This window comes from Strix uralensis, chromosome 3 (genome assembly GCF_047716275.1).
Source record: "Strix uralensis isolate ZFMK-TIS-50842 chromosome 3, bStrUra1, whole genome shotgun sequence".
NCBI classification, from domain to species: domain Eukaryota; kingdom Metazoa; phylum Chordata; class Aves; order Strigiformes; family Strigidae; genus Strix; species Strix uralensis.
Window position 1 is genome coordinate 89930921 of NC_133974.1, and position 27157 is coordinate 89958077.

At 38.9% G+C, this 27157-nt stretch overlaps 1 protein-coding gene across 2 annotated transcripts in view; it reads right to left on the minus strand.

Annotated features, from left to right (window-relative positions):
* The window catches only part of SMYD3 (SET and MYND domain containing 3), a 431626-nt gene that overhangs the window by 361018 nt on the left and 43451 nt on the right, over positions 1–27157 (minus strand). For both annotated transcript variants that reach the window (XM_074863269.1, XM_074863270.1), the window contains exons 2-4: positions 13864–13927; positions 6324–6431; positions 5202–5259 (exon numbers count right to left, since the gene is read on the minus strand). In XM_074863269.1, coding sequence (XP_074719370.1) covers positions 5202–5259; positions 6324–6431; positions 13864–13927 — 230 coding nt within the window. The remainder of the gene's footprint in view (positions 1–5201; positions 5260–6323; positions 6432–13863; positions 13928–27157) is intronic.

A 27157-nucleotide genomic window follows, 5' to 3' on the forward strand; every position in this document is an offset into this window, starting at 1 on the left:
ATGGCAGCCATACAGTCTAGACATTTCCAGACCCAGAATTAATCTTGACAGAGGGCAGTTTTGACAGAGAGTGCACATTTGTCATTTTTTGTGACAGCTACCTATCAACACACAGAAAAGTTTATCAGGTTGCTGCTGCCAAATCATATGAATACAGTGGTGAGTTAAAGATCAAAAGCCAATAAATAAAGCAGATGTGTAAGCAGATATAAGACATTACGTACAAAAATTGGGCATCTGGATTTGTAACATTAAAAATGTGCTTGAAAGTTTATGCAGCAGTACCTTCCTCTTTGCAGCAGTGCATATTTTTATACTGTAATATCCATAGCTGCGTCAGAAACACTTTGTGTTGGCAGATCAAAAGGAAAAGTGTTTTAGAGACAAAGGTTTCGTACACAGCAGCTGGTAAATGGAATGGATATGGAAGAATATTAAGCAAACACCACTTTATTAAATACCAAAACAACATTAATCATGTTTTATGGATAGGAATGCTGAATCAGAAAAAAAAACATAGTGCCTTATTTTCTAATGAAGTGATCATGCATGCATCATGTCACTGATAACATGGAAAGTGAAACTCAGCTGCCCTAGTAAGTTGAGTGCCTTTACCTGCTTCACATTTTTCCTGCTGGTTAGCACAAAATGAATAAGGCCTAAATGGAGAATGTGAAAATGAACAGATTCAAGCATCAGTCTATAACAAAAGGCAAAGAGGATTATTATGCACTATGAATCAATTTCATCTCTGCATAATGGTGAATTGTTATTTTATTTTAAACGTCTATCCTTAATGGGAATGAAAATAAGCTTTCACCAAGAAAGGTTCTTCCCTGTACTTTAGATGCAAGATTGTTGGCCTCCTAGAAGGACAATTCAAGACCTGTGTTCCTCTTTAAAGCTAATTCCTAGTCACTCACTTAAGAAGGTGCAATTAAAGCAAATGTCACTGGGTTTGGTTAAAGAGCTGTCTAGTGTGGACGATGCTTGGGCTTCTGTGCTCTATCCCACTCAGCACCCCTCTGCTTGAAGGTACAGTCTATTTTGTAGGTTGTAAATTGGCTATCACAGAATTTATATTTCACACACCACCACACAAGTGAGCTGCTTTAATAATCTATGAACTACTTCTGGCAGAGCACTAAATGCTGGCTTACTAAAATGGCCAGCACCCATGGACAGCTATCAGCTAGAAGTCTTCCAGTGGAACCAGCTACAATTTGCTTCTAGTCTGCTATGGGTTTCCTTATTTCCAAACTCTTTGGTTCTGTTTAGACTTCCTCTGGTGCCACTGAGGGCCACCCTGCTTAACCAAATGATGCAACCCTACCAGTACACCATATTATGGCAAATGTGCCCCTCTTCATCCTACATAGAGAGTTCGAAAAGCATCTGTATTATCTATTGTATATTGTGTTCATTTCAGCATAAAGAAACACTTTCTAAGGTCTGTTCTTATGCCAATGATCAGTTGTTGCTGCTGAAATGCCATCTACAAGCCATGCCTGGGGTGACTCTGCAATGTGCTGAGCAAGCAATGACTCCAGAGGAATCTTAAAGGTGGTCTCTGTCCCTACTAAGGTTAGGAAAGGAGAGACATGCTCTCCCAGAGCAATCAGATTCAGCTCCTCGCAAAGTTCAAACTAGTTAGTATTAGGAATGCTGAGATATGCCCCTCCATACCTGGCACAAAGCCTGTTTAACAAAGTATTTGCCTTTTTATAGCTACCCCCAGCGCTACCCGTGTGCATCTTAACAGCGTGGATATTTGAGGGTGATCTTGCAAGCCTGAATGAATGTACATGTTAGAAACCCAGACGTGTGCTCTTCACAATGTATGGAAATCTCTGGTATAGAAAAATATCATATCTATTAGGACTGTCTTCAAGAAAAGCAGCAAACTCTTAGATGACTGGAAAACTCAAGTTTAAAAATTTTTTTAAAAAAATCATAAACATACATTTGCATTTCATAGATAATATTCCTTTGAAACTGAACATGATTTTTTCTTCAAATATAATTTTCAAGACATGATGTCATTCATCTTAAACTACCCGAAGTACACTGCAAAAATGTATTATGACAAAGAGAGGAAGGCATGATTTGCTTCACTATTAGCAAAAAAACCACCTCTAGAATGGGTAAGAAAAATCATGTAAGCACCACAGTATAAATAGACACTGTAGTTTAGGACAGATGGGAACAATACCAAATCCAACTGGAACTTCAAGGAGAAATGACAGAGGCAGGAGCAGAATGCACTTATCCACATTGTAATCTGTCCAGGACACCAGAGCTACTGATCCCAGCAAAAAGTCCCACAGGATCTTTAATGGCAAATGATCAAGACCTGGTTTTCACAGCATATCAAGAAGCCAAGGCCAAAAGCAAACTGTTTTCAAGAAACTGTTCAATTGTGTAAGAACCCTGGTATGGGAGAGAAAATGCTACAAAAGGCCTGTGAAAAGTTTTCTAAATAAGGCATGGTGATTTAATTATGCAGCTGATACTGAGACAAGTAAAGTAGCAAAAAGTCTGCCCATAGTACAGCACACAAACTCTTTTCTGCATACTGAATCTTGGTAAGTGAAAGCAAAGTTGATTTATGAATGGTCATAACAGATAGCTATCCTGTAGAACCATGTAAGGAAGTAATTGTCTTATAATAAATGAGAACCAGCAAAAGTAACAATGCACACAGACACCCCTGCTACTTAATCTGAGTTCCAGGTTACGCAATGAATTTGAAGGAACTATGGAGCTGGGAATAGAACTTTATAAAGGCCTAGATGCCTCCACGATGGTGTTTTTTTAAATATACGTATTACATATTTTATCGGACAATTATTTGATAAGCATGTAAAACTTTTTATGTACTTATTCAGTTCATATGTCACCCACACTGAAAATCACCCAACCGTGTAAAGTAACTTCAAAAAGTAAGTGTAATGGAGACTGAGACAGCACAGAGACAATAGCACTTTTCAAATATTTTGGACTTCCAGAAAAAAAGAACTAAAAGAAAAAAGAGCATCAATTACAATTCTGTCATATTTCTGACTAGTGTTTCAACACTATGTTCTATTGTAACAGATGCTTCCTGAGAAGTTTTTTGCTTCAGAAGATCACAACCTGTATTTCTAGTTCATATGATTCCTTCCAATGAAATCTTTTCCCCTATATACTTAGGCTTCTAATGAAAACACTTTTCTGGCTTTCCTATGGATTCTAACAAATACTCAAGGAAAGTAAATCTTTATCAACACCATCTGTAAATTGTGCAGTAAATGGGAAAAATGTTATGAAATAACAGTAGCTTTTGAGGCTACAGAGGCAGTAAAAAAGCATCACAGCTACTACAAGTTGTCACACCATCCCAGAACATTGATTTGCACTATTCTAACTGCAAAACCATAGACCGTGCATTCACTCGAGCAAGGAAGCTGTGAAAACATCAAAGGAAAGCATTAGCTAAAACCTTTACATAAGATTATGCAAGCATCATAAGCCATTTGTACTGTATTCTGTAAAGTATCAACTTTAATGTCTAGGAGTCCTGAACACCTTGAGCTTTGGAGTCAAGAAGATTACACAGGAATTGTTATTAAAGATCTTCGAGTAAATACAGATGAAACAGTAGATGTGGATTTGCCTCCTCCTAAACTAACTTGCTATGGATCAGCTGTTTCTGTATCAGTGAGAGGACAGTCATCCCACCTGTACCACAAGCCATATCAGCATTTCCTTCAGAATGAGAATTTTAGTAGAAGCTTCTCGCCATTTTACAGATTTTTGTACCATTTATCCATTGCAGCTTAGCCTTGTTCAATACCAAGGTTCTCTCCAGACAACTTATCACACTATTCTCCTTGGCTCCAGTCAAGTTAAGGGAAGCTGAGATCATCATCTGAGTGTACTGAGAAGCCTCAGTTTGTATGGAATTACCGCTTACACAATAATCTCTGCCTACACTAGAGAAAATTGCTGTACAAGCGATCTGTATCTAATTTTTAAAGGGAAGCTCTTCCCTTCCCTCCAGTTCCTCATGTGCTACTGTTCAGCTATTGGTCCAATAGAGCACCACAATGAATTTTTTTTTCCCTGGATCCCAGCAGTGCCATAAAGCATAGAAGTCCATAGTCTTCATCATTTTAACTTCATCTGAAGCATCAGGAAACGCTGTTCTTAATTTAGATACACATCTAATTCCCCATAAACCTCTGTTACATGATTTGAGAATAGTTATGGCCGAAAATCCTGATGTTTTAAGTTATTGAAATGTATTCCCTCTATCCCTTTAAACCTGTTGCCTTATTTTTGCCCTTGCACTTTCAAAGAAGGCAGCAGAATGTCAGGATGTACAGAAGTAAAATGCAATACTAGTTATTGTATTTTTTTATGTTTTTTTTTTTTTTTATTTCTACCTATCTATATCAATAGATCAAGCTGGTTTATAGACAAAGCTCTGAATAACACTAAAAAAAATGTTGAGATAATCAAAATAGTCACATTACTCTCTAGAAAATCCCATTAATCAAGATGCAAGAATGAACTAAAGATGTATTTCCTCCCTTATAAGTCTTTAACCTTTAAGCTACTGCAAAAACTGGAAAAAATGTTTTCTATTTCAACATTAGCTCTGCTGAGAGATTATAATAAGCATCCTTTCCTACCCAAGCAGTTGAAACTTGTGAAAACACAAAATAACATCTGTGAAATTTTTTTTTTTTCTCCATTGAATAGTCATGTAGAAGAAAGATATACACATCTGCTTTGTAAATTTTAGATTTCTTTCCTATTTTAAAGCTTTATGGAATAGCACATAAATATTAAAATAGTAAAACCTCAGTGTAAAAATACATGTACTTTTGTATATGCATATAAAAATATTGGCAACGTATGTAATAAGGCAGGCATCAGGTAAATTAAAAACTGAACAGGCAAGATGTACACCACTAAAATGAGAAAAAATAAAGCCAAAAAATCAGGTAGAAGTTTTGCTTGAACAAGACACGCATGTTTTGTCCTTGATATCTGAAAAAATTGTTCTTCCCCACAGAGGTTTTAGCAGTTTTTGTCTTTGATTCTGTTATTCTACAGAGCAGACCTACAGAAGGCAAGCTGCAAGAAAATCAGATGGCCATTCTGTAAAGCAGAACTTGGAAGCATCTTCTGCAATATGGTTGGCAATTACTTACTCGACTGAAGATCGGAAAAAGAGTAGAGTCTCTCAGAAAGGCACACTGATTGTCTAAGCTGTAGAGAAAAACAGATAATTAGCACTTACATAGCATGCTTTATCTTCAAAACACTCTACAAGATTGATTATTCAATGTGATATGCCTGTAAGATAATTAGGTAAGGCTAACAGCATCAACATAAATCTGGTCATTCCATACTTTCTGTAAACTATCATAAAAATACTAAATTCTTCATGGTGTTATAACACTTTCTACTTTTTTTTTTTTTTTTTTTTTACACTTTGGCAGCTTACCCTTAGTAATTTACTTTGGCACTTTATACTATAACTGAAAGCAGTTTATGAGTTTAGCAGTCTCAGATTTCTTGTGACTATAATTAATGCACAGTACAGCTAGGTACATATTTGCCCTTTAAAAATAACCATGCACACACTCTTCCCAACAATGTATAAATTATTAAATCATATTTTATCACCTCAGACCACGACAAATGCACACACTTTTATCCAAGACAAACAGCAAACAGCATCATGGCAGGGTCAAGCAAGAAAATGGGCAAATCCTTTTTGATTTACAATACCACATAGTCGTAAGCTACTTAACCTAACAGAAAATTTAGTCCACATATATTAATCAAACTGTGGGAATGTCAAACACCCAGGACTTCCAAGACAGTTTAGAAAGCATGGCATTGTACCCTCTTAAAGGAAGGGCTAGATAACTGTTTCTGTCCTTACCACTCATATAAATAAGGCTGAATGAGGTTCCCAGTGAAGTTAATAGAAAAGCACCAGTAACTTCAGTACTATCAAAGAAAAAACAGTGTTCCTCTGCGCTTTCCTGCCAGGCAGAAATAAGTTTAGAATATACCACATAGTCATAGGAAGAGAGTTGATAAACAGGTCCCTTGAGCTTAATTATGTCCATTTTACTATCTCTTGATCCTTTCAGCATTTCTGCAAATTAATCAGTAATCTTGTAATGCAATATGCAGTCCAATTTTGCTCAGCAATCCCAGTCACTTCAGTTTCCTAGCTCTTCACTCTACATTTTTAATGTAATTAAGAAGTACTTATCTGAATCTGCTACACTGAATAAATCTAAAAGAATGTCACTTACTAGTTTAAAAACAATCCTGCCAGCAAGTCTGACAGAGTCTGGAGGAAAATTAGGCTTGATGCTCTTAAGACACCTGCATTCCTGCTTGTGGTCCAGCCAAGCTTCTTTCTATTAGGATTTTTCAAAAAGGAAGAGAAAGAAAAAAACTGCATGTTATTTTACATAATGTATATCCTTTTTTTAATGTTTATATAGACATATATTTTATATATATAAAATAGCTATTTATATATGCACACAAACATGCTCAGCCTTGCCATGGGCTGGACCTGAAGATCCAGAACCCCAGAACAGCTGCAGAGCCTAAAGTCAGCTCCAAATGACAAGGAAGGGGACCTTCCTTGGGTACTGATGTCCATTGACTCTGGCAGCCTCCAACACAGGCAACCTCAGATGCTGACAGTCAAAGAGACAGCAGCACACATACCTTACCAGCATAGTCTAAGACTGCAGCTATAATATGAGTGTTGTGGAAAGGGACAGGCTGGGCTATCCACTCAAACCAACCCCATCAAGACATTCCCTCCTCTAACATAATTAACTGTGTAACTGATACTATGGACACTGGAGCTACAGCAGTGCAGGTTCAAGACACAGCAGTATCACCATTATGCTACGCCAGAATTTAACTCTACCTTTAAGAAAACCAAAGAGAAATATAAAGTTCCCAGTCCAGTTCCTTGCCAATACAGAGCCTACTTCAGTCTGCTTCATGATACTGTCTGACAACATAGTTCATACTTTTTCAAACACTGTAACTAACACCTTTAATGCACAAAAGGAACATGTAAAGATAGAATGAAAACAGCACAGAAACCTAGAAGGAACACCTTCATTTTTTGTCCCATGTTCCTGCTATACAAATAATTTTCTTTGCCTTTATGCAACATGCTATAAATAGCATCACCAGCTTAGTTGAAATTGATATCACCATTCCAGCTAGCCAAATTTATTAGATAAATAAATGGGCTCTGATTCTCATTTCATTGTGGCAAAAAGATATGGAGCTGCATATTTCACAAGACTGGAGAGAACTAGAAGGGATGCTAAAATGTCCTCTACTATCTTAATTCCACCAACATACACAACACTCTAGGCAAGAGTTCACTCAGAAATGAGCACCATAGAGGCCTTCAGAGTCTATCCACTTCATCAAAATGCAGCTGCTCTAAAGCAATGATAACGTTTTCCACACTGCAAAAACTGTCCCCAAAGATCCCTGAGCTGATGAGGCATTAATGCCCACAGCTGGGAGGACTGATGATATTTTCACAGTTCAGACCAAGAATGGTCACTGTAACCAAAACATAAGATGGAACCAAAAATATTTTAGTTGCATGTACCACCTGAACCTGCAATTTTTGTTTCACAGGCGACTTTTATTAGAGTAGCAGACAAAGACTAACACTTCCATAGCAGAGAAAAGACAGGATGACAAGGTGAGGGAAAGCTGCTATATATTGAAATGTCATTATTTCTTTTTCCCCTTCCTTGTCTCCCTTAAATCAGCATGGAAGAGCAACAAGAATGGGTCTTCAGCAGAAACATGTTGGAAGAGACAGTCAGTTTCTGATCACCTTTTTTTTTTTGCCTTCTGTCTTTACAAGCTGAAAATTCTGTTTATAATTTACAAAAAATTCCAAGCCCATCTCATAAACATTGTATATATTTACACATTTTATTTACATATTCACAGTATATGTTTGAAACTACCCAGCTGTTTCAAATTCTTTTAAAAAGCAAATGGAAAAACAGGGCACAACAAAAAAATTGCTACAATAACAAGAACTCAGAATAACCAAGGGCTTCTGAAGGTGACATTTTCTCATAGATATGCAGTAAGGGGGAAAAAAAAACCTAAATCAGAAAAACAGCTTCTGTGAGGTTACTGCCACACAGAAAATGATAAAATGTCTAATATAAAGAAATTACATGTTCAGCAATAAAAAAAAAAAAAGAGGGTATGGGAGTGATATGTGCAAAGTGCACATCACACCTGTAGACGCTGACATGCTAGTTACAAAGATTACAAAGGCTATCACACAATTTTTTCTTAAGCTGCATTTAAGTGTGGGAATTGTTTCAGGTAACTAGGCTTCAGCACCAGTAGCATTTATACTATTGCATATAGGGGTTTTTTTCCCCTTTGGCTTATAATAAATAATAAATAAATTGGACTTTTTATTTCTTTCTGAAACCAATGGATTCCTGGTTTCAGCTGGGATAGAGCTAATTTTCTTCCTAGTAGCTGGTAGGTGCTGTGTTTCACATTTAGTGGCTGGGGTTAAACCATGACAGTGGGACATAGGCGATTTCATTTCCTTTACCCATAACTCTACCAGGGGAAAAAATGACACCAAGAAGGCATTGATCCAAATACAGTTAGTGTCACATGCTGTCTGACAAATAAAAGTTAAGTATCTAGTACTGAATAGAATTATTCTTGTCTAGAAGAAACAAGGTCATGCTTGTAAATGTCTAGACATCATTCTGTGTAATGCCAATATAATTATATTTTTATCCCACTTAAACTAAAATTGTTCTTTGGAGCAAACCTTTATCTGTCAATTTTTTTCCCTACATAAATGTTGCAGAGAATTTTAAACATGATAGAGGTGACATCAAAATGATTAATAGCTTACTCAACCAATAAAGCCCTATTGAGATGAAATATGCAGTAGCACATAGCATCATATGCCACGTTTCTTTGAGATGCATTCCCACGCAAGAACAGTTCAAACACACATCTTCTGCAAAACAGCAGTTTGGCCAAAACCAATGCCAGAAAGGAATTAGTCCGACTCCTCCACAGAAGGAGCACTGGGACAGGGACTGCCATTCACTTCTGCCCAACTGGCCAGGGAGAGAGGGAAAAGCTCCAAATGCATTAAGTATAATGAAATTCAACAATATTTCTTCTCACTACCACTACAACAAGGATACAAATTACATAACAATATAAATTCATGAAAATTTGTGACCCCAGATAGACTTAGTTTTAAAATCGGTCTCTAGCAATACTTATTGGTAGGCTTATATTAGTCCCACAGTTCTTCGTGGGAGGTCTTCTTAACTCTGCATATCCTGGCTTTCAGTCAAGGTTTTTATATCCCATATCCAGCATGAATATAAATACTACAGTGCACAGGTACAGTCACCTGGTATGACCCTTCTTCCTCCTTGCCAGGGAAGATCTTCCAATTTTGCAACACACTTTTTTCCTCTCGTTAGAAATGAACACTACCAGAAGGAGGCAAAGAAAAAATGAGTAAACAGTGCAGGGCAGTAACCAGCACTCCTCCTCCAGGCTTCACTACACTTAGTAACTCAGAAAGAATAATCCTCCTTTTATGTCCTCCCAAATCACTGTCTCTCATTCCAGCTCAATGTACCCCAAGTGCAATTCCTCAGGCTTCACCCAGGTGAAAAGGGTCAGCACCCACATGGCTTAGGAGACAGTGCAGCAAACAGCTGTTTACTGGTGGCAGATCGGGAGTCTGCCCCCCAAACCAACACCACATAAACACCAATGCATCACTGGGTTTCACTGGACAACCGAGGCCCAGGATCACCTCCTACTGGCTCAAGGCATGGGCAAAGACCCCTCACATCTGCCTGTAAGGTCTTGCATATTTTTAGCCGAGATGCTTTGCCAATATGCATCCCTGTGTCCCAACAGTCCCTAACCCTATGAAAGATCCTAAACCAATGCTTATAAAACAGAGGTTTCCCTTGTCTCCTGTGCAGAATCAAACAAACGCTTTCTGCAGATTAACATGTTAATGAAAAGCAATTAAAGACAAAAGCTTGTAAAAAAAAAAAATTTCAAAGTGGGATATTTTTCCTCCAAAAGCTTTTGATTTCTTAAAGATATTATTTGTAATTTCCAAAGGATCATTCAAATTCTTACAGAATGTCTTTTTTTTTTTTTTTAAATTAAGCCATTTCAATAATGTTTGTTAATGGCACATTCTGAATTCCACCTAAAATGACTCTCCCATTTGTTAGGGATTATCATATATATGACTGATCCCCAATCTATGGGATGTACCAAATTAATAAATATTGCCAGGGAAGATCACAGCAGTGATTACGAGGAGCTGCAGATGTGGTAACTCTACATTTGGAGAGACCCCCAGCCAACATAACACTGTTAGAAGGCAGTTCCAGGAAATCAGGCATCAATAAGTGGGAAAGGGGCTACAGAGAAGTGTCCAAGAGGTGCAAAAATCAATGAGGTCCAACTGAAAAAAAAAATTTAAAAGCAAAAGGTCTACATACACTTGATCCTGAAATCAGAATTCAGTTGAAAATGGTCGGCCCAAAGGATCTCTTGTGATAACTTTCAGTCCCACATTTCTAATAATTTTGAAGTAAATTAAAGTGTCAAAAGTGAAAGCAAACTGTTTCAACTAGCCCGAAAAAAAAATAATGAGAAATTTTAAAATTTGGCACAACTCACTTGAAGTTTTCAATATTGACACTGTGGAGCCTTCTACAAACTGGAAATTCTAATTCCCCTATAGTTTTGTTCAGCACTTCTGGTTCTGCCCATATATCTCCTTAAAGGATAACAGTTCTCACAGTAAATTCCAAAAAGGGAAACATCTTTCAAAAGACTATTTCTTCTCCTATAGGTTAGCCCAAATAAAGCTATCTTAACCACCTGATATTTTAAATCAAATTAAGATCTTTACAAGATAGTTGTAAAATGTACAATGGCTCATTTAGGTACATCCTAACACAGAAATCCCCTGCTGCATTTACTTTGAAGTTTCCTTCACAAAGTCCACCTTTATCCTAAACATAGTTCAGCTACCCCAATTAATCTCTTTTTTTAAAATCAGATTTTTAGATTAATTCTGATTTCATTTATTTTAACCAGAAAACTGACAGTTTTTAAGTCTAAACTAAATGTTTTGAGTTATAGGATTCATTTAACACACATCAAAAAATGATCAAATCATTCTGCAACTAAGTGTAAACTGTAAATCCAACTGCACAATTTGCATTTCAAAGTTATCTGTATTTATAAAACTAAAATAGTCCTGTTCTGCCAACATTGACTTTTTTAAATGTGCAAACCGCAATTTCATTCGATATGCTGCTGTTTATTTTGTTCAGCAATTAGTTCAATTAGAAGTGGACATATTAATGAATTGCACTAAAGCTACAGAGGCTAAGTAGAGCACAAAGCCTTTGGCTTGGCCAAGGAGAGATTTGCTAACAGCTGCTATAAAACCAGAGCTGCACAGTAGTTTAGCTAGCTTATCAAAAGAAATATGGATCACAGCACAGTCCTCAAAAGCAAACAGATCTGACTGGTCTCAGTTTTATCTGAATTATCTGCCCTGAGTCATCAATCCCAATAAATGAACTGTTTTGACTAGAAAATGATATTTTTTCAGTTATTCTCAACTGCTATCTAACATCACAGGATATTATGTAATATTAATTCAATATTAATTTATTAACAGTTAAAGATATTATGTAACAGTAACAATATTATGTAACACAGCATTTTAAGCGCAGATTACTTTTGGCAACAGCAGCCTGTCTCACTGAAATCAGTACCTACAACTGTGGATGGCTTCAAGCACACGAAGTAACAGGCGATAGGACAAGAGGGAATGGCCTCAAGTTGCACCAGGGAAGGTTTAGACTGGATATTAGGAAGCATTTCTTTACAGAACAGGTTGTTAGGCGTTGGAATGGGCTGCCCAGGGAGGTGGTAGAGTCCCCATCCCTGGAGGTGTTTAAGAGTTGGGTTGACATAATGCTGAGGGATATGGTGTAGTTGGGAACTGTCAATGTTAGGTTAATGGTTGGACTAGATGATCTTCAAGGTCTTTTCCAACCTAGACGATTCTGTGAACCCTACAGCTGGAAGCACAAAGCAAAGATACCCAAGATGGCTTCAGGCTATCCACTGTGAATCCCTGAAGCACATTCACATAGTTGTTTTCCCCAAGGAGGAAGCCCCATTTCCTACCTCCATTGCTACTACACCTAAGTTGGAACAGGATAGTGCATTACACCTTGCAGATTTGCTTGTGCAAGTCAGTGTCAGCAGAGTCTCATTTCACATTACAGACTTGCCAACAGAAGCTTTACCAACGACTCTCCTGGCAGATATTTGTTTTAAATTTAACTTGCAAATACTCTGGTCTTCTGTACTCTTCACAGTCATATTTTCCTTATGATCTCGCATAATACATCTACCTGTAGCATTATTACTGATGCTACAGTAAGCACCTAATGTACATTGCACACATTTGCCATACAATGAATCAAAACAACATATTTTCCTCCTTTCCCTCTCCATATGTTTTAATCACATAAAGGAGGGGTTTCTGGCATGTTGAGAACACTGCAGATTATAGTAAAGCAGAATTGTTTATAGAAGCACATGACATGTGAAAAGATCATTTGAATGTCAAGGACTTAACCTAAAAATTTAAATTCATATGCATTTAATAGTGTATCACTACTAGTCTGTTTTGACCATTACTTGGTTTTCTTCATTCTTCTCTATTTAGGAAAAAAACAAAACAGAAATCACAATGCAAATCTAAGAGGAATCATTTAAAAATTCAAGGGTTCTGTCAGGTGACCCTCATGGCTCAAATCTCAGGTGCCTGGTCCTTTATCCTGGTGCCAGTCATTTACCCTTGCATGTCCAGACAGTACCAAGTCCTGCCAACTTCTGCCCACATGCTTAAGTGACAATACAAGTCAAATATAAAAGCTAAAGTTTTAGGTTTGAACACCTTTAAGAACTGTTTCACAGGACAGAGTCACAGGATAATTCAGGTTGGAAGGGATCTAGGGAGACCTCTAGTTGCAAAGCAGGGTCAGCTCTGGGGTCAGACCCAGCTCAGCATTTTATCCAGTGGGGTCTTGAAACCCTCAAAGCATGAAGATGACACAAACACCCTGGCCAGCCTGTTCCACCTCTTGGCTGTCCTCAGGGTGAAACAGCTTTTCCTTACATTTCATGTGAACCTCTCTTCTATACAATTTAAGCCTGTTGCCTCTTGTCCTCCTTCCATGCACCACAGTGAAGAGCCTGGCTCCATCTTCTTGAAAACCTCCTCAGAGATGCAGTTTTGCCCAAGGCCTTCTCTTCTCTCTGCACATTCTTGACCCTTATTTCCTCTTAAAAAAATGGAATATATACTTTACCATGATAAAAATTATTCTTGAAATATAAATTGTTTTACTGCAAAATTGACTTAGAGCCTTCAGTCTACAGCCAGCAAAGCTGAAGAATTAATCCTCCCCCTCTAACTAAGCACAGCCAAACACCACAAGCTTCAGCTTAGTTTTGTCTGTTGCACCGATTATAATCTTATGTTTGTAAATATAAAAATACTCAGATAAAACAAGGCAGCATGTTTACACACTCTGTCCATATCTACAAATAAGAAATAGGAGTGTGGAGGTATGACAATGTGCAAAATGCATGGAAATGCATGGAAATAAATTATTCAAATGCCTGTTTTCTTCAACCTTTTATAGCTGTTATTTTTCATCTTACCTGACAAGATGTATCACAGTATTTAGCAACCTTGCACTGAGAGCATCTGTGCAGATGTTCATTCCTGTTTAGAAAAATAAAATTGGTTATAAATACAACTAGAACTATGTATTTACTCTTCTTACATAACTAACAATTTTCAAATATTCCAAGGCAATAAAAGTATCTGAAAAACAAGGGTAGTCTAAAATGCACTCTTACACAAGAAAAAATTGTGCATGGTTATGTTCAAAGCTATATTCACAATCCTTTACTCATGAGTGTTAGCACCTCTCTGGATCAAGAGTAAAGATATCAAATATGCTTTTTTTTCCCCATATAGCTATAACCCTGAGGAGTTTGATTTTGTAGATATCATCATTAGAGCTGTGCAACACAGCTACTTAATCTATTTATTATCTATCTTGAGTCTTGTCTTAAGCAAGCATCACTATCTGTCTTAACCAAGACCTTGCTGTGGACCTGCAGTTGTGCCATCAAATTTTAACTTTATAACAGAGTCTGAGGCTGACATGTCAGCAGAAATTTCTGTTCTAAGAATATACTTCTGCTGGTGGACAATGAGACCAAAATAAAGGGGAGGGGGAGTGAAAATCCAGTGAAAGCTAGAAGCAAATCTTACACCTCAAATACGTAAATTCAAGTGGAGATTTACAGAATCACAGAATCATCTAGGTTGGAAAGGACCTTGAAGATCATCTAGTCCAACCATTAAGCTAACACTGACCATTCTCAACTACACCATATCCCTCAGCGCTATGTCAACCCAACTCTTAAACACCTCCAGGGATGGGGACTCTACCACCTCCCTGGGCAGCCCATTCCAACACCTAACAACCCGTTCTGTAAAGAAATGCTTCCTAATATCTAGTTTAAACCCTCCCTGGCACAACTTGAGGCCATTGCCTCTTGTCCTATCGCTTATTACTTCATTAAACAGACTCATCCCCAGCTCTCTGAAACCTCCTTTCAGGTAGTTGTAGAGGGCGATGAGGTCTCCCCTCAGCCTCCTCTTCTCCAGACTAAACAACCCCAGTTCCCTCAGCCGCTCCTCGTACGACATGTGCTCCAGACCCTTCACCAGCTTCGTTGCCCTTCTTTGGACACGCTCGAGTAATTCAATGTCCTTTTTGTAGTGAGGGCCCCAAAACTGAACACAGTCATCGAGGTGCGGCCTCACCAGTGCCGAGTACAGGGGTAAGATCACTTCCCTGTCCCTGCTGGCCACACTATTTCTGATACAGGCCAGGATATCATTGGCCTTCTTGGCCACCTGGGCACACTGCTGGCTCATGTTCAGCCGGCTGTCAATCAACACCCCCAGGTCCCTCTCTGACTGGCAGCTCTCCAGCCACTCCTCCCCAAGCCTGTAGCGCTGCTGGGGGTTGTTGTGGCCCAAGTGCAGCACCCGGCATTTGGCCTTATTGAAACTCATGCAGTTGGCCTTAGCCCATCGCTCCAGCCTGTCCAGATCTCTCTGCAGAGCCTCCCTACCCTCAAGCCGATCAACACTCCCACCCAACTTGGTGTCATCTGCAAACTTACTGAGGGTGCATTCGATCCCCTCGTCTAGATCATCAATAAAGATGTTAAACAGGAGTGGCCCCAAAACTGAGCCCTGGGGTCACCACTCGTGACCGGCCGCCAACCAGATTTAACTCCATTCACCACAACTCTTTGGGCCCGGCCATCCAGCCAGTTTTTTACCCAGCAAAGCGTGTGCCCATCCAAGCCACAAGCAGCCAGTTTCACCAGGAGAATGCTGTGGGAAACAGTGTCAAAGGCCTTACTAAAGTCAAGGTAAGCTACATCCACAGCCTTTCCCTCATCCAATAAGCAGGTCACTCTGTCGTAGAAGGAGATCAGGTTTGTCAAGCAGGACCTGCCTTTCATAAACCCATGCTGACCGGGCCTGATCATCTGGTTGTCCCACATGTGTTGTGTGATGGTACTCAGGATGAGCTGCTCCATCAGCTTCCCAGGCACCGAAGTCAAGCTGACAGGCCTGTAATTTCCCGGATCATCCTTCCGACCCTTCTTATAGATGGGCATCACATTGGCCAATTTCCAATCTGTCGGGACCTCCCCGGTCAGCCAGGACTGCTGGTAAATGATGGAAAGTGGCTTGGCGAGCACCCCAGCCAGCTCCTTCAGCACCCTCAGGTGTATCCCATCCAGTCCCATAGACTTGTGTGTGTGTCTATGCGATGCAGTGGGTCACTGACTATCTCCTCCTGGATTGCGGGGGGTGTCGTTCTCCCAGTCTCTGTCTTTTGGCTGAGGAGGCTGGATTCCCTCAGTACAACTGGTCTTGTTATTAAAGACTGAGGCAAAGAAGGCATTAAGCACCTCAGCCTTTTCCTCATCACTTGTTACCATGTTTCCTCCTGCATCTAGCAGGGGATGGAGGCTCTCTCTGGTCTTTCTTTTGCTGTTGATGTACTTATAGAAACATTTCTTGTTATCCTTGACTGCTGAAGCCAGATTAATTTCTAGCTGGGCTTTAGACCTCCTGATTTCCGCCCTGCATAGCCTCACAGCATCTTTGTAATCTACTTCAGATGAGTAGAAACAAGACATGGCTTTTGAGGCTTCCCTCCCCTCTTATTTTCCTGTAGAAAATACTGAACACGTTACATTATTCTGGTAACACTGGGAAGTTTCCACTTTGATTTCTTAACGTCAAAGTTACTTACATGCTTTATAGGCATTCATTAGACTGGAAAACCAGTATATACTTTCTTTGTTGTTGTTAAAGCTGAAGGCAGGAGAGTTACATTACATCACAACAATTAACTAGACTGTATGGATGGCATAATCCTTATTACTTCCCCTCAGACTTCCCCCTGGCCATCTCTCTGACCTTAGCCAAGCACAGTGCCTGACTGACTGCCACTGTCACCTTGTGTTCAGCCATGTGCAGCTCACAGCTCAGTTACACCCAAGAAACTGTGACCATGAGCTACTCCTCAGGATCCCCCTTTCTCCGTCCTTCTGCAGAGCAAGGAAGGAGGTATGTGTCAGTCACGCCAACCTCTCCCTCAACAGGCAATTTTAGTGATGCAATCTTTGCATTGCTATAGTGCTTTACATTTAGCTGCCTTGAATCTTACTATACAGATTAATTCAGCCTTCCAGTTTAATTGGGAGGTAACTAAGTGTCTAACACAGCCCATTTCAAACTGAAAAGGCAAGTTTAAACGATCAGATGAAGGATCTTTCTCTGCAAGATTCCTGGTGTCTGCACATCGGTACCAGGTATGCTCTTTTCACCCGCACTCCCAACTGATGCAACCAAAACAAGGTGTAATTCTCTGTCTCTGCTGACACCGAAAGAAAACTCCTCTGTTGTTGTCAGTAATCTAAAGGCTGCATATCATATACTCAGATTCCCAGTGCAACCATTTTATGACATGACCTTTCTTTCTTCTTTTACTTACATCATTCAGTTGTCCCCAAATTTTAGTTTCTATGGGTGACTACAAAACAGTAGGACACTCTCCGAAGGCCACATCCAAAAAAGACAGTACCAACATGCCCATAAACTTCAACCTAGAACTTCTGGATGATTAATTTAGCCCACTGATTTCAGCTGTGACACCAAAACTATCAGGAGTAGGGGCAGAACACCAGAAATACCATGGAGCATCCTCTAGCACAAACCAACCTCTCCTTTCCTTCAAGTCCCACAAGTGGAAGGTATTTTACTGACATATCAAGGTATTGTTATGTTTGAATTATTAAAAATGACAGCTTATGCACTATCTTAGGACTCATAAGCATTCGGGGAGTTTAGATAGCTGCACTTGTCAGAGATTAAGAGGAGCATTATATACAGATCATTACAATCAAGTAACAATCTTCTGCATAAAAACCACTATTTTCTTGCACAGTATTTTGTAGGCATTCCCACTACCAGGAGAAAAATAAATCAGAAATATTTCAGATATAAGCATATGTTTGCTAGTGCCTTCTTTACCTCATTACCTGCAAAACCAACGCTGAAGACTGAAAAAAATAGCAACTGTTGGATTCCTATAAAGAGAAACTAAATCTTGTACATGCACAACAAGTTTTTGATTTTAAGGTGCAATGCCTAAGGATAATTCAGAGTTAGAAACGAGTGTGAAATCTTCATTTTGCCAGCTGGGGAGAGCTGCTTCATTTTCAAGGTTGAGCAATGACACAACTTTAACCAGACTATGATAGAAGAGCACATATTTCTTACTCTAGATTACAAGCTCCTGTCAGAGTAATTTTGGGAAGAAATATAGTTCAGTGGAATAATTACTATAGACAAAAAAAAAGGAAAAAGAAATGCTGTTTGGACCTGCTTATTGATTTGGATATCAGCAGCAGTCCAGGTATAAATAAATGCTTGTAAACTATACAAACAAACTCTTTCCCACTAAGACAAGTTTTGATACATCTTTTAATACTAAGTAGCATGTTGTATCAAGGACATAAAATAATCATTTATAAGAAATCTATACCTTCTTTCTAGATATTTCACAATCGACAGATTAAAACTTTACTGAAGCTAGACCTTTCAAATTACTGAAAGACAACACTACAAGAACTTTAACTTGTTTAGTTACCGCTTTATTACCTTTAGAGTTTGCCAGTGAACCATTCACAACATTGTAGGCAATGTTACCACTAACAATCTGCCTACTGGCCTAGAACAAAAAAAGAAAGCCAAGCACCTAGAACTTTGGTTTGCTGTCCAGCTCCTCACAGACACAGCCGCAGCCCTTGAGACAGTCACTGCAGTCTGTCCCTGTTGTTCTTTACAGGTCTGTTTTACATGGCTGTACAGAATCTACAGGTCACGAAAAGCTTTCAGCCTCTCTGTTTCTAGGTACCTCCTTTGTACTCAATATGTTACGCTCATGCTAGCAGCCTCTATCAACCTTCGCTTTGTCATTATATTGTATTATCTGAATGACCCAGTCCTCACGCTACTGCAGAATGACTAAGAAAAACCTTTTTGAAGACAGACATTTTTTGTTCTAAATGCTATTCATCAAAACACAGTAATGAGTTAGGACTCTGATAACAGAGCATTTGCAACTTTAGTCCCATACACATTAAAGTCCCAAAGAGTCTCAGCAGCGAGTAAAACACAGATTCCCAAAGCAGAGTAATTGTAACTTTCTGGAGCCAGAATTTAAATGAATGAATGCCTGTAACTATCAGAGAAGTCTCTCCTACAGATTTCACATTCTTCCATTAGAAGGCTAGATCCAACAACCTTAACACACCGCAAGCATACCTTGCCTTGGTACACCTCTTGGTATTTTTCCAAGAGATGTCAGGATTTACTGGTCATTGGTGTTAAGCCACCAACACGTATTCATTCTTTCTTTTGTAAAACAATTAGTGGACCTGTTGCCACAAAGCACCAAACTCCTTCAGCACCCACCGAAGTTTCAATACTTTACAGGATTATTTCCTTTGTATCCTCTGTCCCTAAAGGTTAACCATCCTGCAGTAAGATGCATACACACAGAAATGTAAGGACCATCACTCAAAACCTGGATTTTTGCTAAACTGACACTAGCGGTCAGATTATTTGAATAAGGTAACTCCCTGCTGGCACCATATAAAGAATGAACTTTTGGGGGTTTCTTTGAATGACAAGCAGATGTAGAATGCCAGTTACAGAGCTGAATAGCAAAGCTACAGATTACATCATTGCTTTTTCTTGCAATCCTCTCCTCCCACTTGGCCTAAAAAATTTCCTTTAAATTACAGTATCTATGAATCTTGCTACATCACATTTTAAAAGTAAAACAGCACAATCTAAAACACTTAATCTGAATATAAAGAATTTAAGAATAAGATTTGTGTACTCATATATACAGGATTCATGTACTTTAGAACATTTTAAAAACTGAGACAATTTGCCTAGTTTATTCCCGTCCTTTTCAATATTTTATTAATGTTATAGGCTTTATTGAAACAATTTTAAAGTCACTGTCAAATAATCCCATGCATTTCTCATTATCTGTAAACATCATCTGGAGATAGTATCAGGTTACTCACAAGGTATTTACTGCATCTCACCTAATGTGACTAATTTCATGGATGAGAAAATGCACAGAATTTGATCTAACGCATTTAGTAATACTTTAATCTCTCAAAAAGTTTCTGCTGCAATAGAAAAGGAAAGAAAGATGCAGCAACTGAAAATAAAATATTAATTTTCCAATACAGCTTCAACAAGATTTTCCAAATGACTACAACACCTTATGAAACAGCAAGCACAAGTGAGGATCTTAGCCTGTACTAAAAAAATCCACAAGAATAAAGTAAGCAGGGGTTGTCAAGTTGTCCTCTAGCATGGTGTTACAGTCAGGTGAAGAATCTTTACCTTGAGGAATTTGGATATTATTAAGTCTTTCCATCATTATTGTCTACAAACACCATTCATAGAATAAGCTCTCCCAATGTGTACTGAGAAGGCAAAAAAATAAACCCAAATATATAGGTGGGAGGAAGAAGTCCCAAGGGATTGATATGGACAGGAGACAGAAGAAAATGTATGAGTCAGGGGAAAAAGCTAGTAAGACAGTTTGACTGGAAGTGGCACACACACCCTCCCAGCAAAAAAACTTTTTTTCTTCTGTTTTTTTTTTTTTTTTTTAAAAAAGCACTGTAAGGATGGGCTGACAACAAGAGGTGAGGCAGCAAAGTCTATGGGAAACTGTTTCCCAGTGTAAGTGGCAGCACAGGAGACAGTCTGAAAACACGTGGTTAAAAATCTTAATAAGAATGTGCCAAGTCTGAATCACAGTGAAGAGGTTGACAAGGGTTTGCCCGGACTGTCAGGTCCTATCAGAGCCACACCTGTACTCTTACAATGTACAAAACGTGCCCTTTTAAAAATATCACAAAATACTTCTGTTTGCCAGGAAAGAGCCTAATATAATTTAAAAAACCACAACAAAACCCAACCAAATACAATTAGACTACTTAATTTATAATGAAAATGCATCTACGCTTCTCTGCTGATTGCAGACACTTGACTTTCAGCCCTACTCACAAGATAAGTATCAGATATAACAGAACATTTGATTACCAGACTGCGCTCAGCACTCCTTTCTATGCAGTTTATTCACACTTCTGCTTCTGCCACAGCTTGCAGGACAAAAGGGCAATTTCACATGAATCCCCTACTGCATTTTTGTTGCTGATATTGTTTTTCAGTTAATAATCCAGCCCTATAATACATGTAACAAAACGAGCGGTTCTTTCAGACGCATGTCATGTTGAACTAATTTCCTGAGCAAATTCTTAGACCTTTGCAATTCAGTCGAATACTTCAAGTGCATAAACTCTACTTGGATTTTCTCAAGTGTGCACATTTCAGACCTGTCACAAAGTGAAAGCAATCAATACCTACAATAAGTAAAGATGTCATTCATCATTTTACTAATATGCCTCTGTCTTCTAACAATAAAAATAAAGATGCAAATAAAAAACAGCCATTTTAAATTTGGTAGATTTAAGAGCAGAGGGTTTATGTTAAATGCAATTACAACTTTCTTTCCTCACCCCTCTCCCAGCAGAATAATGTGGTGTAACAGCACAGTTGGTCCCCAGCTGTTAGCCAGCTGCTGACCCACGTGGGCACCAGGCACTGCAGGTGGGGGACATCTCCAGCATACCAAAAGCCACAGCACAGCTCTGGGGACAAGGACAAAGGGTCCTGGGGGTCAGGCGGCAACAACCCCAGGGCATATGCCTCTGCAACATCCCAAATCCAAGCCCTTGGCAAGCAACAACTCTCCGCAGCCAGCAAGCCATGTCCACAGCAGGGGTTCCCAGCCCTTCCGGTGCCCTGGGTGCTGACTTGGGGCAGCTTGGCAGGCTCAGGGCTTCCTCCCCTCTCCCCTGCCAGGGCCCTGGACCTGCTCTGCAGTTGCGGATCAGCTGGAGGAGGAGAAGCCATCCTCCATATGTGACATGACCCACTGCCTCTGAAATAAAGCTGCTGGGGTTTTCTGCCCTAAGGTTATTCTGTACACTGCTCTTGGGTCCTACATAACCTGTTGGGTCTGGGCAAACAAGAGTACAACAGGTGGGAAGCCTTTGAAATGTATGTCCCTAAAAGTCATGCAAAAATCTCCCATGTTCTCTACTTGCACACTTCATTGTATTGAGTAAGTATATGAACTAATCTTTTTCAACCTAATAGCAGGACTGGGGAGAAGTAGCTTTCTGAGAGGTAGCAAGAATGACAAATATTTAGTGTTAAAAAATAGTAACTACAACTAAACATCAGTGATCAGTCAATTATTCAAGCAAGAACTTAGACCTTTTATAAAAAAGAAAAAACACACCTACTTTAAGTATCATGATCGTCTACTTTATATCTAAACATACTACAGATGTAGTATTGCATTGTCCAAGAAAAAAACAAACAAAAAACCACAAACAAAAAAAGGAGGAAACATGAATATCCAAAGCACCTGGCCTGTGACAAAAGTTTAGTTAAGGACTTTGCACTCCTGAAGCACACCATCTACTAACACAAACAAAAATACAGGTTATTTAGGATGACTTCCCATAACTTCAGTCATGGCTTCTGAAGTTTCATTTGCCACCCTGAATGCCCACATTCACTGCCATTTTCTGTAATTCTTGTTACACCCAGACATATATTTAACACCCTGAAACACTTCTGCATACATTCTGTAAGGAAATAACTTCAAAGAGATGAAGGGAGAGGGAGAGGATCCTTCTGCTTAGAATGGGCATCAGTTCTGTTCAGATTTTACAAATACTGTTTATTACATATGTATTATCTTTATTTGGTTTTAAAAATATACAGCGAATAGGTAATGAACATGTTGGGTCATGTGACTTCAGCTGACAGGAGGTTCTGGATGGTATTTTTTGTCTGATTTTGTGTGTTAGATATTATTTCCCATAATTTTTTTCTGCATCTTGATTTTTCTTCTGAAGAATACCTGGTCTGAAAACTGTGAAAAACACTTTCTAAATAAGACCTTGTTATGGTCTACAATCATTTCTTCCTTCCAGTATCATCTCTTCTGACAATTTATGTTGGATTTTAGCTTTTTCTTCTTTTGGGGGCCACAGAAGCCAAAATCAAGGTTGGAAAAACAATAAAAAGGACATCCAAAGGGTAAATTTTCATTTACTCCTATGCAGAAGCTAGTCTTTATGTTCATGCAGTGATAGCAGCATTACTAAATTCTGATAAGAAAATGTTTATTTTTCCAAACATCTTCGCACCATCTTGAAAAAGACTGGATTTTAAAAAATATCCAACAGAATGGTGCTGAAACTGAAAAATCTAGAGACACAAAGAGATGATTGTCCTTTGGTTAAACTGAAAAAAAAACCCCACACTTTTCTGAAAATGGATCACTAGAAGTGTAGTATTTATTCTGATACAACCAGGAACAGAATTACATACTTCTCCATTAAACTGGTAACTGATAAAAAGCTTCAGATGCAGTGCTTTCCAACAGAATTAGTGAAGGAGCTTATAAGAAGAAATACCTAAAAATGTGGCCCTCAAACAGGCAAGGAATTTAATCTTACCTTTGAGTTCTATTTCTTCATTCAGTATTTACCTCTGATCCTAACCTATACAAAGAAATACAAGAAAATCTCCCTACTGAAAACCAAGAAAAGACTTCAGAAGTAATTGCAGTAGTACATGGCCCTTTAGCTGAAGAGGTTGTTCAGGAGAAGCACTCAGCATCTCCCAAAACAGTACTTTTGTTCTAGAAGACAGACTAGCTTTAGAATAAAATACATTTTACATTTATATATGTGTATATATGTACACACACATAATGTCTATATATATATATACACACACACACTTTATCAACATGTATGATGAATAAAACAAATGCCACAAAAATCACAACAGAAATCAATAGTTGTGTAAAAATACTGTAATTATCCTCCCAGCAAAAGTCACAGCTATCTCCCGCTGAGACCACTGAAGCAGAAACACAGCAAAAGCTGGCTCCAAGAGCAAAAGGTAACTACTACAAATTGTCTCCTACACCTACTTGCCCTGCAAGGCTACTTGGACAAAATTCCCCTCAAGTCAAGACCATCCCCAGTGTTTGCCTGCAGTGTGCACACCAACATGCCTCCAGCAATTTCAGACTTAAACAGATTAATTTCCGTCACGCAGTGTGCTCATTTCACCCTGGGATTTAATCAAAGAAGCAAGCCAAATACTGAGGAAGACTAAGATTATATTTCACAATATGAAAAGGTTGGATCTATAACTTCGAAACATGTAAAAAAGCTACATGCAGTATTTTTAAATGCTCATTTCTGGAACGTGGTTACAATCCAATAAAGTCAAGTATAACAAAACATTCCATCTTTCACTTTTCCCTATAAAAATGATAAATGCATTGTTCATTAATCTGCTGTTATGTCCAAGTATTATTTTCTTTGACCTGTAAGTCAACATTCCACAAAAAGAAAGTTGTTATCCTAAAATATCATACTGCTGTAAATATTTACATCCTGCTAGTATTACCTCCTGGATCATATGGATCTATGATTTTCAGTGAAATATAAACCCCTCTGACCCTCTCAGAGAGGAATATCTTCATCAGCTTTTTTCTTTCTTAGCTCCCTTCCCTTCTTGACCATATCTATATTTTTAGGATACCCTTTTTTTAGAGGTCCTGCAATGCTTATTTATTTGCTTTTCTGCTTCCAAATATGAACAGTTACACCTGTAAGTCCTTCCATTCCCTATGGAACACATTTGAAAAGTGCCAAACAAAAAATAAAATATTCCAGGCAACAAACTTAGACATAGCAGTACAGCTGGGCTCAAAATAAATCGTGGTGCATTGTCTCAGATTTAAAATTGGGTAGGGATGTACATCAAGTTAATCCCTCATTTTCACCTGCTTAGCCCTTATGTTCAGATCACGCCCAAGATACAAATGAAGGTAACTGGAACAGGATAGTCAGTTCTGCTTACTTACAAGCTGAAGAACCCACAAAGCTAGAAAACAGGAGTGAAATGCAGGAAAAAATGTATTTCTATCAGATAGCAGAGAGGGCTGATGACACAGTGTCCTGGTTTAACCAGGATAGGGTTAAGTTTCCCCAGCAGTGGCGGGGGAGCTCTAGCTGGGTTATTCAGGTACCATGCGGATGTCACATCCTGGCGCCGAAGCCGGACAGTCGCTTACCGCGTGCACTGTGGGATTTGCTCTGTTCTCACTGCTGTATTGGTAGATATTTTGCTCTGTTCATTGTTATTACTGTTATTGTTATTGTTTGTCGTGTTGCTGTTGCACTGTTGTATTAAACCTCTCCTTATCTCAGCCCCGGGGCTTTGTATTTCACTCCCTTTGTGGAGGAGGGGCAGCAGCCGCGTGGTCTCAGACCCCGGCAGGGATTAAACCACCACACACAGAGAAACAGATTCACTCATAGACTGGCACAGAGCCCAGAGAAACAGCTTGTTTCCCCTTTGCTCAGGTGTAATCTGATACTGTGAGGTCTTGCAAGCTATCCAAAGCATACTTGTCATGAACTGGATGCTCATAAAATCCTGCTGAAGACTTTTGCATTAGAAAAACATGAAAATGTTCTTGACATCAGTAACTCTGCTTCCCGCCTCCAGCCAGCCCTCCAGAGCCGGATGGCTTCCTGCTGTACTTGTTCCTCTTGGGATATACTTCAAATGTATCTAAATTTCCCTTAGACAAAAGCATTTCTGATACTGAGTCTAATCTTCACCTCTTAGAAATACAGACTGTTCCTGACAGTACCACTGTTTATTCTCCTATTCTACACAATCGTGAGGCATTGGAGAAACCTGAAGAAAGATCACTTTTTTCAGATCTACAAACACCTGTAATAAATTTACAAATAGCTGCCTAAACAGTTCTCTCTCAGTCTAGTGGGATGGACAGTGTTTTAAATTACCATTAACACACGCCTTCCGACTTTTATTTAAACACATATTTTTCTTCAAATCTTCTATATTTCATCAGTTCTTTTCATGTCATTTCATTATCTCCAGCTTTGCAGGCATTTTGGTTCCCTTGTCACTGTTCATATTTTTTTCCTAATTTTCTCTGTGTTTCAAGAACTTTCCTGTTTGGGAATATCTTTCCCTTTTTCTAGATTACAAAGGCCTTGGTTTTTTGCTCGGAGAAGTCTCACTTTGTTCCCCATCAGCCCCTAAAGGTTTTTAATCTCCCAGTAATTTCTGTTCAAGAACAAAACAAAACATGGCTTGGAAATACATGAAGAGAGTGGACTTTTATTTAAAGCACAGTGCCAAATACCCTTACTGAATGATGATTTTTCATTTTACACTCCTTACAGCAATTTTCATTTCACATGAGGGTGATCATATTCAAGTAATTTGATTTGAGAACATTTTACAAAGTTTCTTCTTATTAGTACTTAAATAATATCTGTCATTTCTCTCTCCAACGGATTCTGGATGTCAATACAGAAGGGATGTCTTCCCTTCTGTCTCCCTCCTTTACGTGTCACCAAAAGGTGGATTTGTGGGTCCCACACAAAAGCTTAATTTTGGAGAAGTTCACCAGCAAGAACGAAGGTATTTCATATTAGCACTGGGACAGCAATGCCACATGGAAATTCAGAAATGCAGAATATATGTATTTTTTAAATATTTGCTACTGACTTCTATCAGGCAGTTAAAGCCAAATTGTTATTTTCATTATAGGGATGGAAAGCAAGATCTTCAAGCAGGACTAATCATGTAATAGCTAAAAGTTGAACTTAAACCTTAAAACTGCCCTGAAGTCCATTTATAATGCCAGATTGACTGAAAGAAATCATCTTATAAAAAAATGTAGTCACTATTCTTTTCACATCTCAAACCATAAAGTCCTAGAGCTTAAGGATTCATTGGAGCCTCCATCTTGTTCTCAAAGATCTTTGTAAGGTTCTTCCATGCTTCAGTTAACCTGTTTGTACTGAAACTGCTGCAAACATCCCCAAATTCAGCCTCAACCACTGTGGGCAGAGTGCCTACGGGAAAGCACAGGCAGTGCACGGTGCTACCCGAGCAAGCAGTTAAGCACCCAGACATCTGACAGAGCAAAGGTCCACACTGCTGCCTGGCTAACAGAACGCCACCCAAACAGCAGAAAAAATGAGGGTACGCAAGCTAATAAGCACTCCCACAGCTACACGTGCAGTGAAGACAGAAGTTGCTTTCAAGGTCTCTGCTAAATATTCCACTGTAACACGCACTGAAATACCAAGGCTGAACGGTATGGTG